A 21,467-nucleotide genomic window follows, 5' to 3' on the forward strand; every position below is an offset into this window, starting at 1 on the left:
CACAAAGAGAGAGTGGCTCATCAACTTTTAAAGCAAGAGAAAAGATGAGTGCAGTTGGTTTTTGAAGTTAGTTGTGATTTCTTTTGATTGGATCACAATCACCACCAGCTACAGAACCAGTGCCTGCTCCTGGAGCATTATTTTGTCGACCACATTCAGGCAGGTTTAGTTCACTGTTACAAGCCTAACATAAATGTTCATTTGAATGTCTTTTTGCTTGAGAGAACCTCTGCAAAGGTGTTAGCTCAAATATGATTTACACTTTTGTTATCAGACGAAGTACAGAGCTGACCAAAGTTTGGTACAAGCTGCAGTTTAGTGTTTTTTTCTGGAATTCAAGTTGGAGGAAGGTGTGAATGGCTTTCTGTATCCCTGTTAAATCCGCTGTCTTAACAAGCTATGAGTGCCACTGAAAACCTAACAAAATGGCAGTTCCCGTTAACAATCCCTACCCACACACATACAAACTTATCTTCTTGTTGTTCTTCTTCTTCATCCTTTCCTACTACTGTGTGGGGTCAAGGTGTTTGATCCACCCTTTTCAAATCGCTCAGTCCTTCACCTCCTAACCAGCCAAGCCTCTATCCTTCAGATCTTCTTTTATTCTATCCCTCGCTTTCTCCCCTTCTCCTGTCCTTCTATTTCCATCCCTCTTTTGCCCACATATTCATTGTATCTCCTTATCACATGTCCATACCACTTCAATCTACTTTCCTGTACTAGATATCTCTCCCACTTTTGTTGTACCTCTGATTGCCTTATTTCTTATTCTGTCCTTTTTGTAACACAAGTACATTTTATTAAATTCAAAAAATGGTCTTTCTTATCTTGTATAATTAATGCTTTTGACCCAAAGTTGTAAGTTATTTTTTTATAACGTGTGTGTGTGTTTCAGTGAACAGTTACTCAGCTTTTCAAAATGAGTCTAACTCTTTAGTTAACTGTTTAAGCTTTCAGGATTAATTAGTAATAAATATTGGAATTTACAGGTAGAGTTTCAAGATTAAACTCGTCTTTTTATTGGGAAAGCTAGTATGAAAAGATACACATAACGCTATGGATTAAATGTCCATTTATAAATGATTGGAAGTTTGGTATTTTAGAAAGTACTTATAAAAGTATAGAAATATGCAGTATATTGCTACAGGTATTAGAAAAAACATTGAATTGTACAAGAGAATTTAAAAGTGTACATTATATAGAACCATCAGTTAACTCGCCCAAAAATGAAGATGGCAATAATGCATTGCATGTGTGAATCTGCTAAGAGTACCAAAAGCGAATGAAGAACATCGCTAATTATTCTTCAAGTTAGCACAGTTCATTTTGATAAGTCATACAGCATACACAAGAAGGTAAAACAAGCCTCAAAATCCTTGACAAAGTTTGGGGAAAAAATAAGAGAGAAAGCTACAGTATATGCTACAGAGGTCTATATACTAAGAGCTTTCTGTAATGGAGTAATGAGCCTAAAAAAGCACCCAAAACATTATTGTGCAAAGTTTAGATATGTGAAAACTGTCTACTGGATATGACATGGTGATCGTTAGAGAAAAGTCAATACGTGTGTTTTGGTTGAATATTAGAATTTCCTTCAGTATTTAAACAGTCTACCCAATACTCCTGGTGTGTTTCTGCTTTCATGTTGTGCTTGCCACTAATTAGGCTCCAGTGTCTTACATCTGCTCTGTTTTTCCAACTTGAAGTTGAAATTTATCGTCATGTGAACATAGTTATGAAACTCATATTTGCTTCTCTCCTAAACTTATAGATTTAAAGATCTATTCCCAACTAATTTCTGCGAAATTGAGATTTTATATTTTTTGTCCAAACTTTGGATAATTGTTAAAGCACACTGCCCTTTTTTAGAGCAGTGATGCAGTTACATTAAACATTGAATTACTATAGTGTTTTGGCAACAAGAACTTTTGCATCAACAACATGGCCATGGTCTTGGTCATGACCAAGGAAATCAATAAGAAACTAGCAGCATCCTTGAGTAAGACAAAGCACAAAATGGTGCAGATGTGATTACTGAATATGGAAATAATTGATTCTAAACTCCAAGTAGCTACTGTACAGGGTGGTCCAGATCTAATTATGTAATTATGAAAAGGCAAACACGTCGCACCCGCTGTTCGACTGACAACCATCTCCCCGCCATTTTGGAATGCAGGGCAGGTGCTGCCATCTATCTGCAACAAAAAGAATTTTTTGTGAATTCTCTATGTAATAAACTTAAGTTAGAGCGTAATGAAAATTGCATAATTAGATCTGACCCACCCTATAGAATGGTATATAGCTCCAAATTCAAATTAACAACAAATATATGTTGTGCCAACTTCAGGCCCTCAGGGACAGTGACTCAATACATTTATTATGCATATGGATATTCAGTGTACTACTGTATTGTATTCATTATTTTATATTCTGAATCACATTGCAAAATCTGCTAAATAAACTACAGATGGATGGATAAATTAAGTATTTACAAAATTATTTAAATTACTTTTATTTTAATCACCTTAGAATTGTACTGCTGACCATTAAGATTTATTTAATTTAGTTATGTTTCATGATGTGATTTACTTAGGGTTGTGTGCATCCCTCAATCCATTATTTAGTTCTCTTCATCATAACTACCATTGAGCTTAAATTGGACTAATCTGTATCTTTTCTTTTGGATTATTTCAGGCTGTCTTTGATGTAGACAAAGATAAAGGACTTACCCTCATTGAAATATCTGAAGGACTAAACGTAGAAGAAATTAAGAGGTGCACTGGTGCAGACTTTGCCGTAAGTAAATTAATTTCTATGTTTGAGTAATATAAAGCATTGTTTCAGTCGTGAGTTGCAACTGAAGTTTGAAAAGTACTAGCAAGGTATTTTTGGATGCACGCCTAGGTATAGCACTGATATATAGCCAAGCTTCTTGACTGAGGTAGCCTCTCTCCTCTGAAGTTGCCCCACAAGTGACACCAAATAATCTCAAACCTTTAGCCAGACATTATTGATGTGGTCTTAATTCCAGTAAATGGAGCTGCCACCTTAATGCAACTTTATATTGCTGAAAGGAAAGAGGGTAATGGAACAAATGCTGACACTAGCTGTAACAGTGCAAACATGTTAAATGGCAGGTCTTTTAGGAGGTGTGATTACAATGTGAATAGGTATTAATTGTTACTGAATTTCAAAGCTAGACCACAACACACAGCAGAAGCACAAGGCTCAATATAAATTTGCCTCTGGCTGTACTTTCAGTGATACACTACTTTATGCAGTCATATTATTTGATCCAAGGGTATATTTTCTGGACACTCAAATTAAATGAAACATATTGTTTTTAAATGTTTACCATTTGGTGGTAAGATGGCTCAGGGCAGTATGGCAATAACTATTGTATAGACTTGTGAAAACAAAAATGGGAAGTAACTGTTTACAGAGATGCTTCTGTTCAGACTATGCAGAGTGATGACTTTGTGCATCTCAGGAGGGATTACATACAAGAAATAAGTCAATTCAGACTTCAAGACCGTAGTTGTGGATGTGGCTGCAAGATGCTATAGCTGAAAGAAGCTTGATATATGTAATTGGCTTGGCCCTAAGACCTTTTCATAGTCATCAGTTGTAAGGGTAATCTGTCCAGTTCAAAAGGTCCTCCATGCAATTGGAGAGGTATTGTCAAATTTGACCGAGTGATAGTAATGAATTAAACGGGCAGTACCTATAACAATAGCAGAAGTGAAAGTACCACCACAATTAAGTCATGGAGAGTGACTTTCAGCCTGCCTCAAAACATATTTCAGTTAATCTTCAATTAAACCCAGCTCAAGTCTGCTTATCTGGGTGTGAGGTGTCTTGAATTTTATAGGGTAAATAATATCTCATTATTTGGAATACATACATTTCATGTGTGTTCTGTGTCTACAACGATCTGGGTAAATTTAGGATGATAGGAAATGCGAGGCAAGAAATATTGAACACATATCTAAAACAGATTTTTTTTTTTCATTTTATAGTAAAAAATAATGTGTGAAGACTTATGTTCAAATATCAAATAAACACTTTCACAAACCAAACCCTTAATGGTCACAAATGATCCAAGGGTATATATCTTGTGTTTAACAAGAAAGATCTTTGACTCTTTGGCAGGAATTACACTGGACACAACCTAATGCTAGTGAACCAAACTATAGACTAATGTGGCCTGATCACATGATAACACCATGACTTTTATAAGGATAAAAGGCTAGAAAATGTGGTGAAATTTTCATGGATTGAATATATTTTATATGATGGATTTAGAGTAGAAAAAGTGCAGTAAAATAACAATCTATATATATATATATAATTCACTAAGGCAAGACAACCATGGAAAGCATGCCAGAAGGGGCGTGGATTCACTGAGCCGCCGACAAGTAAGACACCGATGGCGCACACAGGAAGGAGCCACGCCCACCAACTCTAAGACCATTGGATACGACGATAACTCGCAGAGCCACGCCCACCAACTCAAACGCGACGACACAGAAGAAATGGCGTCATTTATATTCGTCTGTCGTAGAGGCCACATGCACCTGCACGTTGACTGTTCATGTTTCTCGCGGAGGTAAATCGCCATATGCAGCATGTAAAACGGTTTGCGAGGGGTATCCCATGGGATCTTTAAAACAATCCTTTACAACTGAGGTTAAAACACAATGAAGTAAGCAGTCTTTAAAAACTGAGTTTTCGGTTATGACGCATGATCGCGTTCACCATAGCAAACTGTGTTACACGCTACATACAGCAATTCGCATCCGCGACAAACATGCGTCTTCTTAGATGCTCCTGCAGAAATACGGAAGATGTTTCCCTGTCCACTAACACTCCTTTTTCTACCGTCGCTCTCTAGGCATTCACACTGCCTGCCCATGTGCCAGGACGCAAAAACTCACCGACCACCCAGTTAGCCCCTTTCATCTGTGCTAGGAGTCCACATGCACGCCTAAGCCACGTTGACTTTTCATTATTCTTTTCGGTTTCAACACCCAACCGCGTCCACCATGAAAAGCCATGCGAAAGGAACAACAAAGCCCCGCCCAGAAACTCTACCCCTCCTCCCACGTGCTCAGGAATGCACTCAGACCACTGCCCGCCAAATCAAACAGCTCATCAAACACATATTCACTCACTTTGGTCTGTGTTACGGTCCAAACCCAGCTGTGAGCCACGTTGACTATTCTTTTGCTCTCCATGGCTTCCGCTTCAAATGTATTTCATGGAAACAACACTTCTTTCAATGTTATAGAAATTCCTGCTTCAGGTAACTGTTTGTTTCTGTCAGTCGGGTTTTTTTGGAGAAATGTCATTGACGAAACTGTTGCTCTCAAACTTCGTAACATGGCTGTTAGCTTTGTTTGCCAACATTAGGATAACTTCGGTGACGTGGTATCCGTTGTTCTTAGTCACAGAGGCATTGTTATACAGTCTGCTCAACAATACGCTGATTACATGAATACGTCCGGAGTCTATGGTGGCGAGGTAGAAATTGTGGCAATGTCCCAAATCCTTCCAGCTACTATCAGCATTTACATCCAAAAACGTCCTCATGCTTCTCCTCGAGTTTACAATCCGGACCAGCGTCTCTTCATATCCCTGCTCTTTAGCAGTCCTTTGGATCATGGGCATTATGAGGTTCTCATGCCTCTCAAATACCCACGGCATAACCTTCTGGTGACATCTTTTGACTCTGTCGGTAAGGGCACACAGCGTACACACCCACTTGCTCGCCACACTAATGTGACGTCACCTGCCCACTCTCCTCTTCCTGAAAAACATTTAAAGACACCCTTTTCCTGAACACACGCATTCCACACAGGACTTTCAATGCACCTTTTGTTCCAAAAGCTTCAGAGTGCACAGATATCTGAACGCACATTTAAAAAAACACAACACTAACCGAATGATACAATGTTAACATTGCCAACAATGCTTCGAGACAACTCGCGCTCTCAAAAAACACTTATGAACTCATTCCACTCTCACCTTCAATTGCACATTTTGTAACGAGGACTTCACAGTTGAGATGGATCTTCACAACCATATGCAGATCCATTCAACGCAAAGATTTGTATGCAAAATTTGCGACAAGCACTTTCAAGCACTTAGATACCTTACTAACCATCTCAAAACGCATTCCCTGATGAATTCTTTTCAGTGCCAACACTGCTCCAAAATCTTCACACGCCAGAAACATCTCAAAGCACATTTACACACCCACTCCACTGAACGAACGCATTCCAAAAAGATCTTTGAATGTACGATTTGTTCAAAAACGTTCCGCATGCAGAGATTTCTCAACATGCATTTAAAAACACACTCCACAGAACGAATTATGCAATGTGAACATTGCCAGCAATGCTTTGACACAACTCATTCCAATTCCCTTCAATGTCAACACAGCACTTAATCATTCATGCACAAACATTGCATTCACTTTTCTGCAGCTTTTCAAGAAGATACCGCCTTTCACGTCCAAGAACATAATATTGGCCTACCTACCTACTGCATTATGTGCTTCTTGCAATGCTCTTCATTGGCCAGCAGACATCAACAAATCCGGACATTACACTAAGTGTTGTCATGCCGGCAAGGTGTCTTTGCCACCGCCACCTAAGCCCCCTCTTTTATTGGAAGACCTCTTGACTGGCAAGAACCCGCTGTCCCGACATTACTGTGATCATATCAGGGAATACAACTCTGCTTTAGCTTTCACGTCAATGGGCGCACACATCGCTGAACCATCTGGACAAGGACCGTATGCTTTCAGAATCCACGGTCAAATTTATCACCAGGTCTCTCCTTTATATAACAATCCTGACACGTCACCACAATATGGTCACCTATATATCTTCGATTCTGCTGAGGCTACCAGTCAACGTTTGCAAAAGGAATGTGATAGCGCTTGCAGTGACATTTTGTTGCTTCAACTAGACAACATGATATGCCAGGTTAATCCCTTCGCAAAGTCTTACATGCAAATGCATGACATTATCACTCACGGTTACTCTGTTACTGCTGTACTACTGTACGAATGGTGTTCATGGAAAATCCAGGTCTGGATATGAGAAGGTATAACGCTCCGTCCTGTCAAACTGATGTTGCTGCTTTGTAGGTGAAGACGGGGAACCTCCTGCACAACGCGACATTTGCATATATCCAAGGGGAGATGCTTGCAAGCGTATCTCTGTTCTCAATATGAACTGTGATAGTTTTTCCACTGCTATTCCCTTTCGGAGATCCAGGCTGGCACATACAATTAACCCTTGTTGAGTAAAAGCGAACCGCGAAAAGAACGTGAGTCACACAGCTCCAATTTTATGCTTTCAGGCTTGCCATGAGATCTTCATTTAGTGTCTTGCATTCCAGTGGCAAACTCTTCCACCAATAGATCGTCGACGCATCTGTCAGAACAGAAGGCGCGCGTCTACATTTCCTTCGCTCACATCAACAAGATTGGTCCGCCAGTTTTCAGTCACGGACGATTGTGTGTTGGTTCGTTCCGTGCATGTTATAATATTGCATTTCTTGCTGATTTATTACATTACCGATTTTTCAAATGTTAATTTTCTCCCTGTGCTTAAAAATCATTAAAACACCGACCTGATTATGCGGCTTGTGGTACGCCGCGGGTTGGCTAGTTGTAGTAATTTGCATAACGCATGAAATGTAACTATTAGTGCTGTTTTTCATGTTTACTGTCTGTCATTGGGAGTAAAAGGTAACGTGTGGATATGTGAAGTCCGTAAATTGTATGTCAACTTCATTATGAAGGTTTTTTTTCCCCTTGAAGACTGATTGTCTTGAAAGGGAAGCATCTGCTACATTTGCTTATTGCATATCTCTGTATATTTTTGAATTAAAGATCAGGCTCTTGACCAGTGAATGAAGTGAAAAGCACGTCTTTAATTCAAAACCTCAAATTCCGTTTAATGCATTTCGATTTCATGCACCACTTTTATTTTCTATTATTTTAATATGTTATTCTAAATTTTCCATTTTATTTTTTCTAGTATTTAACAATATTTAAAAAAAAATACTTTACATGTGTTTTAGATGATGTGAGTATACAACTGGATAATTGACATTATGAATTGAATTATGCAACCTTTTTTTCATGAATGTTTTAGTATTTTATGTTGTTCAGCTTTGGGCCCCCACTGGTGCTTGTTAAAATCTGTTGTATCTGAAACATTATCTCTGTTCTTCATGAAAAACATAAGATTACATTTTTTTCTTGTCCAACACAAAAAGCAGAATGACATTAAGTAACAGACAAAAAAGTGCAAATTTTGGGTAGATTATTCCTTTAAATAGGGTAGTGGTTGTGTTCCAATAATATAATGAAAGATAAAAAAAGAAATTATGATCAATGACCCTGCATTTTCCTATCTTGTTTCAAAAGAAAGGACTTATTAGATCTCTGCTGCAAACTACAACTTTTCTCCAATGGGACTCTTCTCTTGTTCTATTACACATGTTAATTTAATATAAATGTAAATTTATCATTTGATTATAAATATCCAAAGCTTGACACACATTCTACAAGCTATTCATTTGAGAATTATATTTTTATCAATAAAAATCTGAATTGTTCTGATTAAAATACTTAACAGGTAATTAAAGATTTTTTGTGTGTTTGTCATTTTTATTGAAACACAAAGAAAACACTTTTAAGGTGCACATAAGCCCTAGAGGTGGAAGGTGATACTTCATTTTAGTTTAGAGTTAACTGGAAATGGCAAAGGTAAATTATTTACTATGAGGTTACTTTTACACCTTTTGAATTAAAAGGTGAAAATGGGAAAGGTGCTGATGCAAAGGCACATGTACAAAACGATTCATGTGTTTTCATCAATAACACAGTGAACTAGGAAAAAATAAATATAGTGGTGATGTTTCAGAGTAAACAGAAACAGGCAAGCATAGTATTGCAGATTGTTTAAGCTGTTCTTCCACTATGCTGTAATGATTTTCCTTATGTAGAATGATTGTTTATAGGTATTTATAAGATATTGCATCTAATGCCATACCTATCAAATTTATTTCCTCTTCTCTCATATTTCATGAACTGAAAGGCATTTTTAAGCACTCCACCATCTCCTGCAAGTTGCCAATTTATGTTAATATAGAATCTATACTTGTGTGTTGTCCAGACTGTTTTTCAGCACATTCTGTTTTTTTTAATGGGTACTTTAACGGATGTTTATGTGCGCAGGGCTTTTGAATACAGTGTTGATGACTCAGGACTCGTACTAAAGGTTATATTCCCATCTGGCCTTGTGTTAAACTTTCTTACTATTTAGGACCAGTGACCTACAAAATACATTAATGAGCCTTGGGGGATAAAAATACCTGTCTGTTAATAATGGAATAGTACTGGGAATATGTTAAGTTATATCTTATCACATAGCAGTCTAATTAATATGCTTTTAACTCGGCAGAAGCGTAGAGTTGAGTGAATCATGTTTCTTATCCAAGCAGATTTGAGTGACTAAGCATGAAATCAATTTTAATGACAGGTAATGTTATAATATGCTATTAATTCAAATTGATTATATTATTTTAGTACCTATTGTAACATTTTAGAAAATTGAAGTATTCAGTTTTATGTAAATCTTAGAAAATAAGAAAATGACAGAACAGCTTTAGCTAATAGTCAAGTTTTTTTTTTGTTTTTTTTTTCTCTTCACATCCTGTCCAGACACTGAAACCCTATTTATTTAGTGTACTAATTTGTTCAAGGTCATACCAGCCTGGCCTTTTTGTTATTGTTGTTGTTTTGTGGCCTCTTTTTGTAACCATCAGCCCCATAGCCCATAACAGTAATAGGAAAGAGCAAGTAGATGTTGGTGACACAATGAGTAATGATTTCTGCTGTTGTATTTTACATAGTGATTTACATTTCCAGCAGACCTATACATTATAACTGCAGGAATCAATCAGGTTTAGAGTTGTATGTTGTTTAATTTGGCATTAGGTGTAAAGCTGTTAATTTGAAGCAAGGAGCCCCTTATGTGTCCTTCAGGGGTTTATTTCGTGTGGCAGTGGTACATTAACTCACTGACCCACTGAACAAAGTGTAAAGTTCTATTAATTTCACATTTCCAAAATTATTATTGTAGCCAATTGCTTGTGAGCAGTCTTCCTGTATACTTCACCAACTGAGTCATCTTAAACACTATCCAGAGATTAGAGTGTCTGGCTTCTGTTGTGTGACTCTTAAGACTTTTCCATACATAATTTCTTTTCAAATGAATGATATGTATTTGTTTATATTTGTGTTTTATACCTGGGAAAGAAAATTATATATAAAGAACTTTTTTGGTGATCATAATTTAAGTTAATTACACATAAATACGTTCTCTCAGATGTTTTGGTATGGATTCAGACTTCTCAAGCTTAAACACTATTATATGATGTATACAGCTATGGAAACTCTTTGCAGTGCATTAAGTTTCTTTTCAAAAATATACAATGTTGTGGCTTCTCCTGTGTTGTTTGCACATACAAGACATATGCGAGCAGTGGCTATCAGCCATGGAAGCACCACACAGTGCTGGCTATCATTCAGTCCCACATTCCCCTTGGCAGCTTACACCCTACAATCATTCAGTGCACCTGAGCTTTGCTGTACCAGCAGAAAGAACATGGTGGACATGCTGTCATTTACATCAACTTAAATACATTATCACTTCTGTATAACCCAGGGCAGAGTGATATCAGATCTAAATGGGTAGAGTCAGACAGAGAGACAGATCTGTGTATTTGTTGTGCTATTCCAATATCAATTATTTCTATAAACCATGGATGATTAATTGGAAAAGAAGTGCTTTGAGATGTATGCTACTTAAACTATAATGCATTTTCTTGGTTTTATTTTCATGTAGGTGTCCCCCAACCTGAGGCCAATGCAGCAGATATCAGATTAAATGAGTCAGCAAAACTGTTGCTTTTGCAGCTCATCATCACATGACAATAAGGGAAAGGAAAGCTCCGCTAAGCTGCTCTTGGTAAAACACACCGCCATATTGCACAGCTCTTGTCAAAGAGTGTCTTTATAAAAATAAAAAATAATAATACCGGTAAAAAGAATGGCTGTACAGAATATGTTTCTTAGTTAAAAAAGTATTATAGAAGTGAAGCTACGTGGGGATGGCTGTTCAACATTTTCAATACAGTTCAGCAATGTTTTTATGTTTATTGTAGTATTATTTGTTATTTAACAACTGAAGCACAAATATCAATAGAACTGTATTCACCACTATGTCATGGGCCTTTTTATTTTATTTTCAGTTTAAAGCCTCATGCATCCATCTTTCCTGTACATACCATTGTATAATAAAATGATTTCCAATGTTAAAGTGTAATTGCTATTCTTTAAATATGTTTCCAGTTGTAAAAATGTGCAGCAGTGGTGTTTATATGTCAGCAATTTATTTCAACACTCAGACACATCTCCATTGTAGGGCTCTCACTTCTTGATCTTTAAAACTCACTCTCTGCCAGCAGTGCCCTCTAGAGTCATAAAGATCTTCTGTCCAACACCCACGGTCCCCATAACAATTACTTTGGTATCCTTGGCATCTGCTGGGTTGTTTGGCCAGTAGTAATAATACGTCTTCTTGGCCAGTTTGTATCTTCCTCTCTATTTTCAGGTGTCCTCATGTAGCACCTTTGCAGGACCACCTGCACAATAAAAGGTTGTACTGCCCCAAGTAGGTGGTGCCCTTCCTCTGCCTCCCAAGATCCTAATTCTTTAAAGTGAGTGGAGCCCAAGGAATTGATTCACTGAAAAGATTGGAATGCTGATTATTATATCTAAACAAAAAACTGAATTTACTGATGCGTTCAAAGAGATACTAGGCCACTTCTCATATGCTACAATTAAATCTGAATTGGGATTTCACTAAACAAGGTTACTGCACAAAATTACCAGTTAAAACCACAACAGCGCTGTTGTCTACAAAGTAATACTTTAGTGGTAGTACTTGAGGTAATTTGGGCATTTGATTAAAAAAAAAAAACCTATGCATGTTTTACGGGCAAGACTAGCTGAGAGGAGACCTTGGGGATACCCCAGGGCTTGCTGGAAGGATTCTATCCCCTTGATGCCCTAGGAATACCATGGGAACCCACAGTACGAGTTGGCAAGCGTGGCTGGAGAAACGGACGTTTGGGCCTCATTGCTAAGAATGTGGCCTCTGCCACCCGGTCCTGGACAATTGGATGCAACTGAATGAATGAATGAATGAGGCTTCATATGTCAGAATTATCACATGTAAAGAGTGCAGTGAAATTCTTACTTTCATGTCCTAATTAGCATGTAGCCATTTTCTTCTGCCATGAATACTGGGTAGAGGACCTTACCTCGAAAACCTTGACTTCCTTTCCATGAAACTTCTGTCTTCCATATCTGAAATAACTACCTTACCTCAAAAGTTTGAACTTTTAATATAGTCTAAGGGAAACACAAGCTAATGCAGTAGTAAAGCCTGCTTCCCACCATTTGTATGTTGTGTATTTTAATACATCACATTTTGTATTTTTCAATACATCACATTTCTGTGATAAATGCAAATTAAAGCAGTTTTCACATTCTTTTTTGTTATTGATGGGTTTCCCTTGCAGAGGTTATCCTTCTTCATTTTCTGAGCCTGCTTTGAACCACAGAGGTGTGCAGGGAGCTACCGTCACTTCAGGCAGCACTGGGTGCAAAGAAGGAACCAAGCCTGGAAGAGGCCATCTCAGGACATACATGTTCAGTGCCTAGAAAAGTTTTATAAATCCAACCCTTTTGTCCTAGCATTTTTTTCCCCATCCTTCTTTGAAAAGCTGCAAGAGCTTGTCAAGTTCCATTGAGGATTGTGAGTGAACAGTATTTTTCAAGTTCAGCCACAAATTCTCAATTGGATTGAGATCGGGACTCTGACTTGTCCACTCCAGGATATTAACATTGTTGGATGCTATGAAGTCACTCCAAAGTGGGAAAGCAGTGGACCCTGAAGGCTACCCAGTGGATTTTTACAAAAAATAAAAAATCAACAAAGTTTGCTCCATTATTATTAACAGCAAACTACTCCCTCCTCTAATATCATAAGACCATCCCAGATTCATTAAAGGCAGACACCTAGCTTGAAACGTTCGGCAGCCCTTTAATTTAATATACTCACCCACAAAATTGAACACACCAGAGGTCTTACTATCTTTGGACACTGACAAAGGGACTATCTCTTCACCATATTGCACTAATTTGGGTTTGGGCCAATATATCTGCATGGATAAAATTACTTTATACCACTCTGTAGAGAAAAGCCAAGCAAAATGACAACTTTTATTGGCTAACTAAAAAGATTACAATATGCAAGCTTTCGAGGCAACTCTGGCCCCTTCTTCAGGCAAGATGTCATTTTGCTTGGCTTTCCTCTACATTCATAATGGCTAACACGGTACAACACCCTAGTACTTTATACCACTCTGAAAGCCTCAGTTCATATTAACGATATGAACTCAAACAACTTCAAACTATAATGTGGTACTCAACAAGAGTGCCCTCTATCACTATTGCTTTTTGCAGTAGCCATTTAATCACTGGCCATTCATGTTCAGGCAGGGGTTGAATTTTGTTTTGTTAAGTTCGTCTTGATTGTCTGGAATTTTTTTTTGTTGTATAAGTTTGACTTGATTGTATTGAATGTTATTTCCTCAAATAAAATTTAATTTTATAAAAAAATGAAAACAAATCTTCTTCCAAGGTACAAGTTTCTTACAGACTGCATTGTTTTCCTCCAGGATATCCCTGACTCTCTGTCATCACCAGCATTCCAGGGCTTTTTGCAGAGAAGCTTCCTCACAGCGTGATGTTACCCTAACCATGTATTGTTTTTTTTTAGTTTTTTTTTTGACAATGGGGATGGTGTATTTTTTGATGATGTGCAGCAATAGGCATGGCCCTTATACCAATGGCCAAAAAAACTAAATTTTGTTCTCAATCAACCACAGAGGCGTCTTCTGTATTACTTTAGGGCCTTCCATGTGCCTTCTGAAAAATTCTGTTTTTTTTTTTTATTTAAAACGGTGGCTTTGTCTTTGCCACTCTCTCATAAAGCTGTGACTGGTGGAACACTCAGTTTTTGTGGATGATCTGCTCTGGGCAGATTTACAGCTCTGCCATACTCCTTCCAGGTCATAATGATTGATTGAACTGGACTCCGAACAGTGGCATAGCTCGAGTTTGTGCCACTCAGGACGGGGTGGTACTTCAATTTGCCACCCTCCAACATATCTGAATATGTTAACCTACTTAAATAGAAAATTAAAATGACGTATAGTGAAAAATGAAGATACATTTTGCATAGATTTATTGATATAGAGAGAAGCAGCAGTCATTTTTCACATATAATTATTTATGAACATCAACTAGACAAGAATATCATATCGACGCACTGATAAACCGTGTTGTAATAATTAGTTTAATATTATTGCACTGTGAAAATTTAGAACCAGTGTAGTGTACAAGTGATAGGTGGGGATGTTTTCTGTGTGGAGCAAGAACGTATTTGGATTGATAGAGAAACAAAATTATAAATTAGTTGTTTATCTTCCTAGAAATTATTATCGGTGTAATGTTTATGTTTATTTTTGTTGTTGCCTCATAAATTTCAACTGCTGTGTCTGATGCCGTCACAGAAGGACAGTCTGAAAATAAGTTCTGAATCATTTGTGGATAAAAATCAGAGAAGTTTACTTTTTTCATTCATGAGTGATATTTTTCCAAACCCTGCTGCTTACACGCGAATTGTAGTGAGCCTTTTGGCCAATAATGCCGCCCCCAAAAATGTGCCACCGCCAGACCGCCCCCTCTACCCACCCTTGGCTACGCCAGTGACTCTGAAGTACAGTATATTCAATGACTTGGATATTTTCTTGTCTCAATCCCCTGACTTGTACCTTTCAGTCACCTTTTCACCAAGTTGCTTGGAGCATTTTTTTGGAGTTTTTTTGCCTCACATGGGACCTCCCAGATAAGGTGAATTTATACCACAATCAACTGAATCCTCTTGAGTGCAGGCGGATGGTGTACAAGTCAAATCTCTCAAGAAATTGCCATCCAGCTGAACCCTGATTATCCAAGGTAGTGTGGACTGATGCTATCTCAGCTAGCTGGATAAAACAGATGGCAGCACTGCGCAGAGAAGGTGGGCTGACACAGACAGAGAGACACCAGCTGACATCACCAGAGAAGTGCACCGCTCACAGTGGTCAGAGACGGGCTCCATATAGCTTACGCTGCAAAGTGCTAACCTCTGAGCCAGAGAATGTAGTTTCATAGTTCACCACAGTGCATTTGTTCAAACTTGAGATGCCTCGTGCGAGACCACAGCAGCTCAATTGGTGATACGAGCGAGATTTGCACTGTTCAGAGGTGGAATGCAGTGACAATGCTGTGCAGAAAAGGTGGGAGCTGACACTTGGGGATGGAGGAGGTCGCCATTTAGCCCATGCCACAAGTGTGCTCCTCTGAACCAGAGAACACGGCTTTGCAGCTCCCACCAGTAGTTCACCAATACGCCGTGAAATGTATAAACACAAAAATCCCAAGTGAACGAAGCAGTGGAGCATGTGTACAACAGCCAGGTACAGTTTGGGCAGAGAGTGAGTGAGCCACGCCCGCATTCCCATAGTCCCCGGCTCCTTGACAGCTCTTTCAGTACAGCTGAGATACAGGATTTACACACTCGGTATTACGGCAAAGCTTTCATGAATTGTAAGAAAGGTAGTGTAGTACATTCACAGGATTACTGAGAACCTCATTAATTTGGGGTGCGGATAATCAGGGTCTTCCTGTATATCCAAACCTCAGCAGCCAGGCTACTCCCCCTATCTGGGAGATCCACACACGCCACTCCTGCTCTTTTCCAGTTACATTGGCCTCCTGTACTTATTCGTGTTCAATTTAAACTCTTCACACTTACATTCAAAGCACCTCATGGATGTAGCCCTTCATATCTTTCTGCTGTTCTTCATCCTTAATGCTCCAGCTCGCTCCCTCAGGTCTTCTGGCACCAGTGTGTTCTCTCTGCTTCGCACACACCGGTGCCTACTGTTCAAGTGCACTCATTTAGTGTGGCAGCACCCAAACCGGGGGAGCACGCTTCCTGCATCTCTCTGCAAATGCACAGTCCAATCTTAGAAGATATCTAATCACCCAATATTGCCTCTCCTTTATTAAGACCTAACACTTTAAATTCTTGGTTTATCCTTGAAAAATTCTAATGGTATGTTGAATCTAATTGTAGTCTGTGTTTGTATTATGTCATTTGAATTACTAGCGGATTTTGCCCCCTTCTCGCTTTGCTCGGCAACCCCCCCACTCGCTTCACTCACGTTGTGAAGAGGGGGGCTGGATGCACCCCACGGAGACCCAGTTGCTCCTCCAAAACCCCCTTTTAAACGGGGATACAATGGAAAACAAATATATTTTTTTTACCTCCTCTTTGTTCAATCTGCTGCTGCTGCCGTACGGTATGATCTGCATCTTGCGCAGCACACTTTTGTCTAATCATCTATGTTCATATATTCAATCTCTTTTTGCTTTTACCTTTTCATTAATATCTCATTGAATTTTGATTCCGCGTTTGGAATTACATCGTGCCAACGCAACGTGTAACTGCCCGTGAGTGAATATCGTTTCTTTCTCTCCACAAGAAATGTGTCTGATCATAGCATTCACACAAATGAGAAATGATCGAACTGTGTGAGTGGCTATGTGGGCAGGACTTTTCTAAATCTCTCTGCATAAACTCTTCTCTCGCAGGACTTTCACCAAACAACAAATCTTTTAATTCTCGTGAATACGCCTCTTCATTGGGAAGAAACACTACTTTTTTTCCCTGATGGCAACACCAATGAGACGATCTACAAGTCTCCGACTTAAAGTTTAAATCTGAACAATATATTCAATCTCTTCTCGCTTTTCCATTATTTCACCGAGTAATAATTTCCATTTGTTTGCGCTAATGCGATCTTTACTATCCTTTTTTTGAGACTTTCGAATTTTCGTACTTCTATTATCTCTAACCTGCTCTGCATGTGTGCCGCACCAACGTTTTTGAATTCTTTACGACATTCTACTTTGTCATCTACTCTTTCACTTTTATTTCTGGCCCTGGGCGTAGTTAAATCTCTTGGCACAAAAACTCGTCTTGCGGGACATGAAAGTGTCTCTTTGAGAAAATCACGTCTCGTCTTCTTCCAACCTTCCAAGATTTTTTTTGTAATAGAGAAATTAAGACCTTTCTGTGTATCTATGAATTAATTCATTTTTGTAAAATGACCTTTGGTTTGAGATAAAATGCAACATAAACGTGTAGCAGCAGTGCGTTTGTGTGATGTGTGAAATTAATAATGTTCTGTATAATGTTGGGATCATCTCTTTAAACGGTTTTGCCCCTCAACACGGAGGAGTGAAAAGGAGTTCCTGTATAGACAGGAAGTTATCCCTTATTGGCCGCATTTAAAGGAAGTATGGGAACTAACCAGGAAGAGGGAAATCCAAATGTGTAGGACAACTGGTGAAAGCCAGTGAGGGGATGAAGGAAAGTCAGAAGGTAAAGGATCCCAGTTCCAGTTTCAGAGGACTACATACCAATGTGAACCTTGAAGATGGGAGTGGAAGCGCGTGGTCTAATCTTGGGAAAGGAATGTAAGCATGCCTGAGACAACTGAACTCGAGGATAGCAAGAATTGTACAGAGTCTGATATAAGGAAGCACTAGTGTTGTTTTATTTACACTCCTTCCAAAAACAGCCAGAGCACGAGACTCTAAAGCAAAAACAATCAGATCCCCCACTTTCCTCTTCCCACCAGAAACCGTATCCAGACTCTTATTTACTCATTGAGAGGACAATTCGTGATAATTCACAGACACTGTAACAACAATTAACAGTCTTACAGGAACTGGTAGGAACTGCCTGATCTACAGTATTTTGAAGGCTACATTGGACTGAACTTTACACATTTTATATTCGTTTCATGAGTGTCTTAATAGGGCTGCTCTGTCCCTCTTGTTTGTTGAATGTTTGTAGAGTTAAGTAGAAACTGGGAAGTGACTCTTCTATCACTCAATTATATTGTCCTTTATTGTCATTGTCATGTATGTGTATATCTCCATTCTCAGTTACTGTGCTCTTTAGAAACTGAGGGATTTGTATTTGGCCTTTGCCCTGAAATAAATATTTGAAAGCGTAACTATGTTACAAATTATGCATATCATAACATGTCTTAAAATATTTCAGGGTATGTTAGAAATTAAATATTATATTTTTATTATTACTAGGGGGGCAAGCCCCCTCAGCACCTTCGGTGCCCAACCCCCAGATGCAACCAGAATATTAGTAAAATCTGTTAATGTACAAAAGAAAAAATATTATTTATTAAAGTCAAAATCATGAAATGAAAATAAAATATTTTACTCTCTTACCGATTTGAGTATTCCTGTTAAACTGAGGTCCACTGTGCTCGATGAGTATTTATAAAAGACTAAATAAACAATCCATTTGTTTTAACTGACAAAAACCACAACCTTCTTGATATTTTAGTTTATAATTTAAAAACGGAATAAGAATCTGAAAATCTAACAACACATTAAAGTTCGATAAATTCTGAAAAGAATGATACCAAACATATACATGTAGGTTTTAAAATAAGCCTGAGTTAAAGCATGACATAAAAACATCACATGAAATTGTTGCACAAAATCTTTTATCCTTAGGATTTTATATATATATAGAGTAGATTATTATGAATATTATTATTATTATTATTATTTAACTGTTTCTGGGACGTCTAAAACCAATTGGCTATACCAGTGATGATTTACTGTTTGAGTGTCATATTAAAGTAGGTGAATACTTGTGGAAACTATTATTTTTAATATTATTAATTAATATTAATAATTAATATTATGTTTTATATTTGTAATTAATGTGGAACATTTTGCAGAGATCTGCTTTCACTTTGACATTAAAGGGTCTTTTTCTGTGGTTCAGTGTCATAGAAAAATTCACTGTTGTCCAAAATTGTATAACAATAAAATGTGAAAACCGTCTAGGAGTGAATTCTTTTTAAAGGTGCAGTACGCACATGCACTCAAGATGGACACATGTAGGACGTAGAAGAAATCATTCAAACCCATGCAGAACTCACATGGACTGCAGCAGCTTGGAGCTGAACCCCAATGCCAGTGCACAGTAGTAAGAGCAGTACCGTGCATTTCAGCACCATGGACAGCAGTGAGACTGGGTGCTGCAATAATAATAATAATAATAATAATAATTCTTTACATTTACACAGTTCTTTTCTCACTGGGCAAAGCACTTTACATGAGGAGCCACTTCAGCCACCACCAAAGTGCAGCCTCCACCTGGATGACCTGACAGCAGCCATTTTTGCACCTGTATGCTCACCGCACATTAGCCATTAGGTAGTGAAAGGATGAGAGATAGTTAGCCAGTTAGTGACAGGGGATGATTAGGGGGCCAGAATGACCAGGCCGTGGTGGGCAATTTGGCCTGGACATTGGGATACACCCTGGGATGCCCAGAGATCCACAGAGAGTCAGGACCTTGACTGTATGTCTCATCCAAAGGATGGCACCATCTTTCCAACACAATGTACCCATCACTGCACTGGGAGACCCCCTGCTTGTCTCACCATCACCTTTTCCAGCAGCATCCCAAGGTTTTCCTAGATGGTCTTCCATTCAAGTACTTGCCAGACCCAAACATGCTTAGCTTTAGGTGGATGACCTGTTCGGAAGTGCATGTGCTATGGCTGCACTTGTTTTTATTTATCCAAAGATGTCAGCACAAGTTTAATAAGACAGAATTGCTCAGCTGCCTATTACAAGTGTTTATATTTTAAGGATAAGCTCAGAGCACACAAAGAAGAAAAAAGAAACTGGCTAAGGAGCTGATGGAAATGTTGAACATGAACTAAATAATGTGTGATGACAAGCAGTGACAAATTTAGCATTTAAATGTGTTGGGTGTTAGGAGGAGAAATCATAACACAGTTAATATATTTTAGGGAAGGAACAGCAGTGAAATTGGAAGGCATTTACAAACCAGAGAAACACAAAATTGAAAGAATCAGAATACAGCAGCCATGTTTTCATTTGTAATATTACACTCTTTTGAAAGAGTCTGAACTTTCATATTCACCATTTGACTTAAAGTGTTCCCAGCAGGCGCCGCATGAATAAAACCCTAAAATCAATAATCTTTTGGCAACAATATTTAAAATGTCAAGAATAAATTAGCACTTTCTTTTCATTGTTCGGGGTTAAAGCTTGGGCTGAGCCACTTTAGATTTCTACATTTACTGGGTTTTAGGCACGCAATGGATATTAATAATACAGACCCTCAGTGTGTGCAGTATCGGGTTAGCAGTCCACTCCACTTGGACCCCATTAGATCATCTGCTAGGGCACCAGCGGTTATGTTGATTCCACCTGCAGTCCAAAGACAAGCTGCATGGCTCCTTTACACTAGTAGAGTAGTAGAAAGCAGTACAAATATCTCTTACTTATTGAGCCTCACATGAAGACTGATTGTCGCGTTTATACTTTGATGGGGGCGGCACGCTGGCACAGTGGTAGCGCTGCTGCCTCTCAGTAAGGAGACCCGGGTTCGCTCCCAGCATGGAGTTTGCATGTTCTCCTCGTGTCTGTGTGGTTTTCCTCCCAAATTCCAATGACATGCAGGTTAGGTGCATTGGAGATCCTAAATTGTGCTGTGTGTGTGTGTGTGCCCTGTGGTGGGCTGGTGCCCTGCCCAGGGTTTGTTTTCTGCCTCGCGCCCTGTGTTGGCTGGGATTGGCTCCAGCAGACACCCGAGACCCTGCAGTTAGGATATAGCAGGTTGGACAATGGATGGATGGATACTTTGATGGTGGCCTACACTCATCATCAAATTATTAGAAACCCCACACTAATCCTGACTGGGGTCTGCTTGTGTTCTCAAATAAGCCTCGATGCTCTGTGTGTCATGGTTCTCTTGAGATTCTGGTCCATGTCAGCATTATTACATTACACAATTCTTGCTGCACATTCATGTTGTGGATCTCCCGGCTCCTCCACATTACAAAGGTGCTTTGGTGGATTCATATCTGGGGAGAGGGAAGGCCAGCATTGGCTTTGTGACATGCTGCATCCTCATACTGGAAGTATTCATTAGGAGATAGGCAAATTATGGCCATCGAGGGATTCACGATACTCATAAGATTACTGATTGGTATGAATGGGCCCAAGAAAATATTCGTTACATCATTACACTAAATCATTGCCAGCCTAGTCTGTTGACGCAAGGCCTGTCGGGTACAACTCGAGATTCATCAGACCAGGCTATGTTTTCCAGTCTTCATCT

At 38.8% G+C, this 21,467-nt stretch overlaps 1 protein-coding gene across 1 annotated transcript in view; it reads left to right on the forward strand.

The window, feature by feature from the left end:
• oxct1a (3-oxoacid CoA transferase 1a) overlaps nucleotides 1-11,405 on the forward strand; it is a 217,031-nt gene extending 205,626 nt beyond the window's left edge. Inside the window, exons 16-17 of the mRNA XM_039758621.1 lie at nucleotides 2,695-2,796; nucleotides 10,932-11,405. Coding sequence (XP_039614555.1) covers nucleotides 2,695-2,796; nucleotides 10,932-10,973 — 144 coding nt within the window. The 3' untranslated portion in view covers nucleotides 10,974-11,405. The remainder of the gene's footprint in view (nucleotides 1-2,694; nucleotides 2,797-10,931) is intronic.
• The last annotated feature ends 10,062 nt before the right edge of the window (nucleotides 11,406-21,467 follow it).

Source organism: Polypterus senegalus, chromosome 7, assembly GCF_016835505.1.
Source record: "Polypterus senegalus isolate Bchr_013 chromosome 7, ASM1683550v1, whole genome shotgun sequence".
In the NCBI taxonomy this organism is placed as follows: Eukaryota; Metazoa; Chordata; class Cladistia; order Polypteriformes; family Polypteridae; genus Polypterus; species Polypterus senegalus.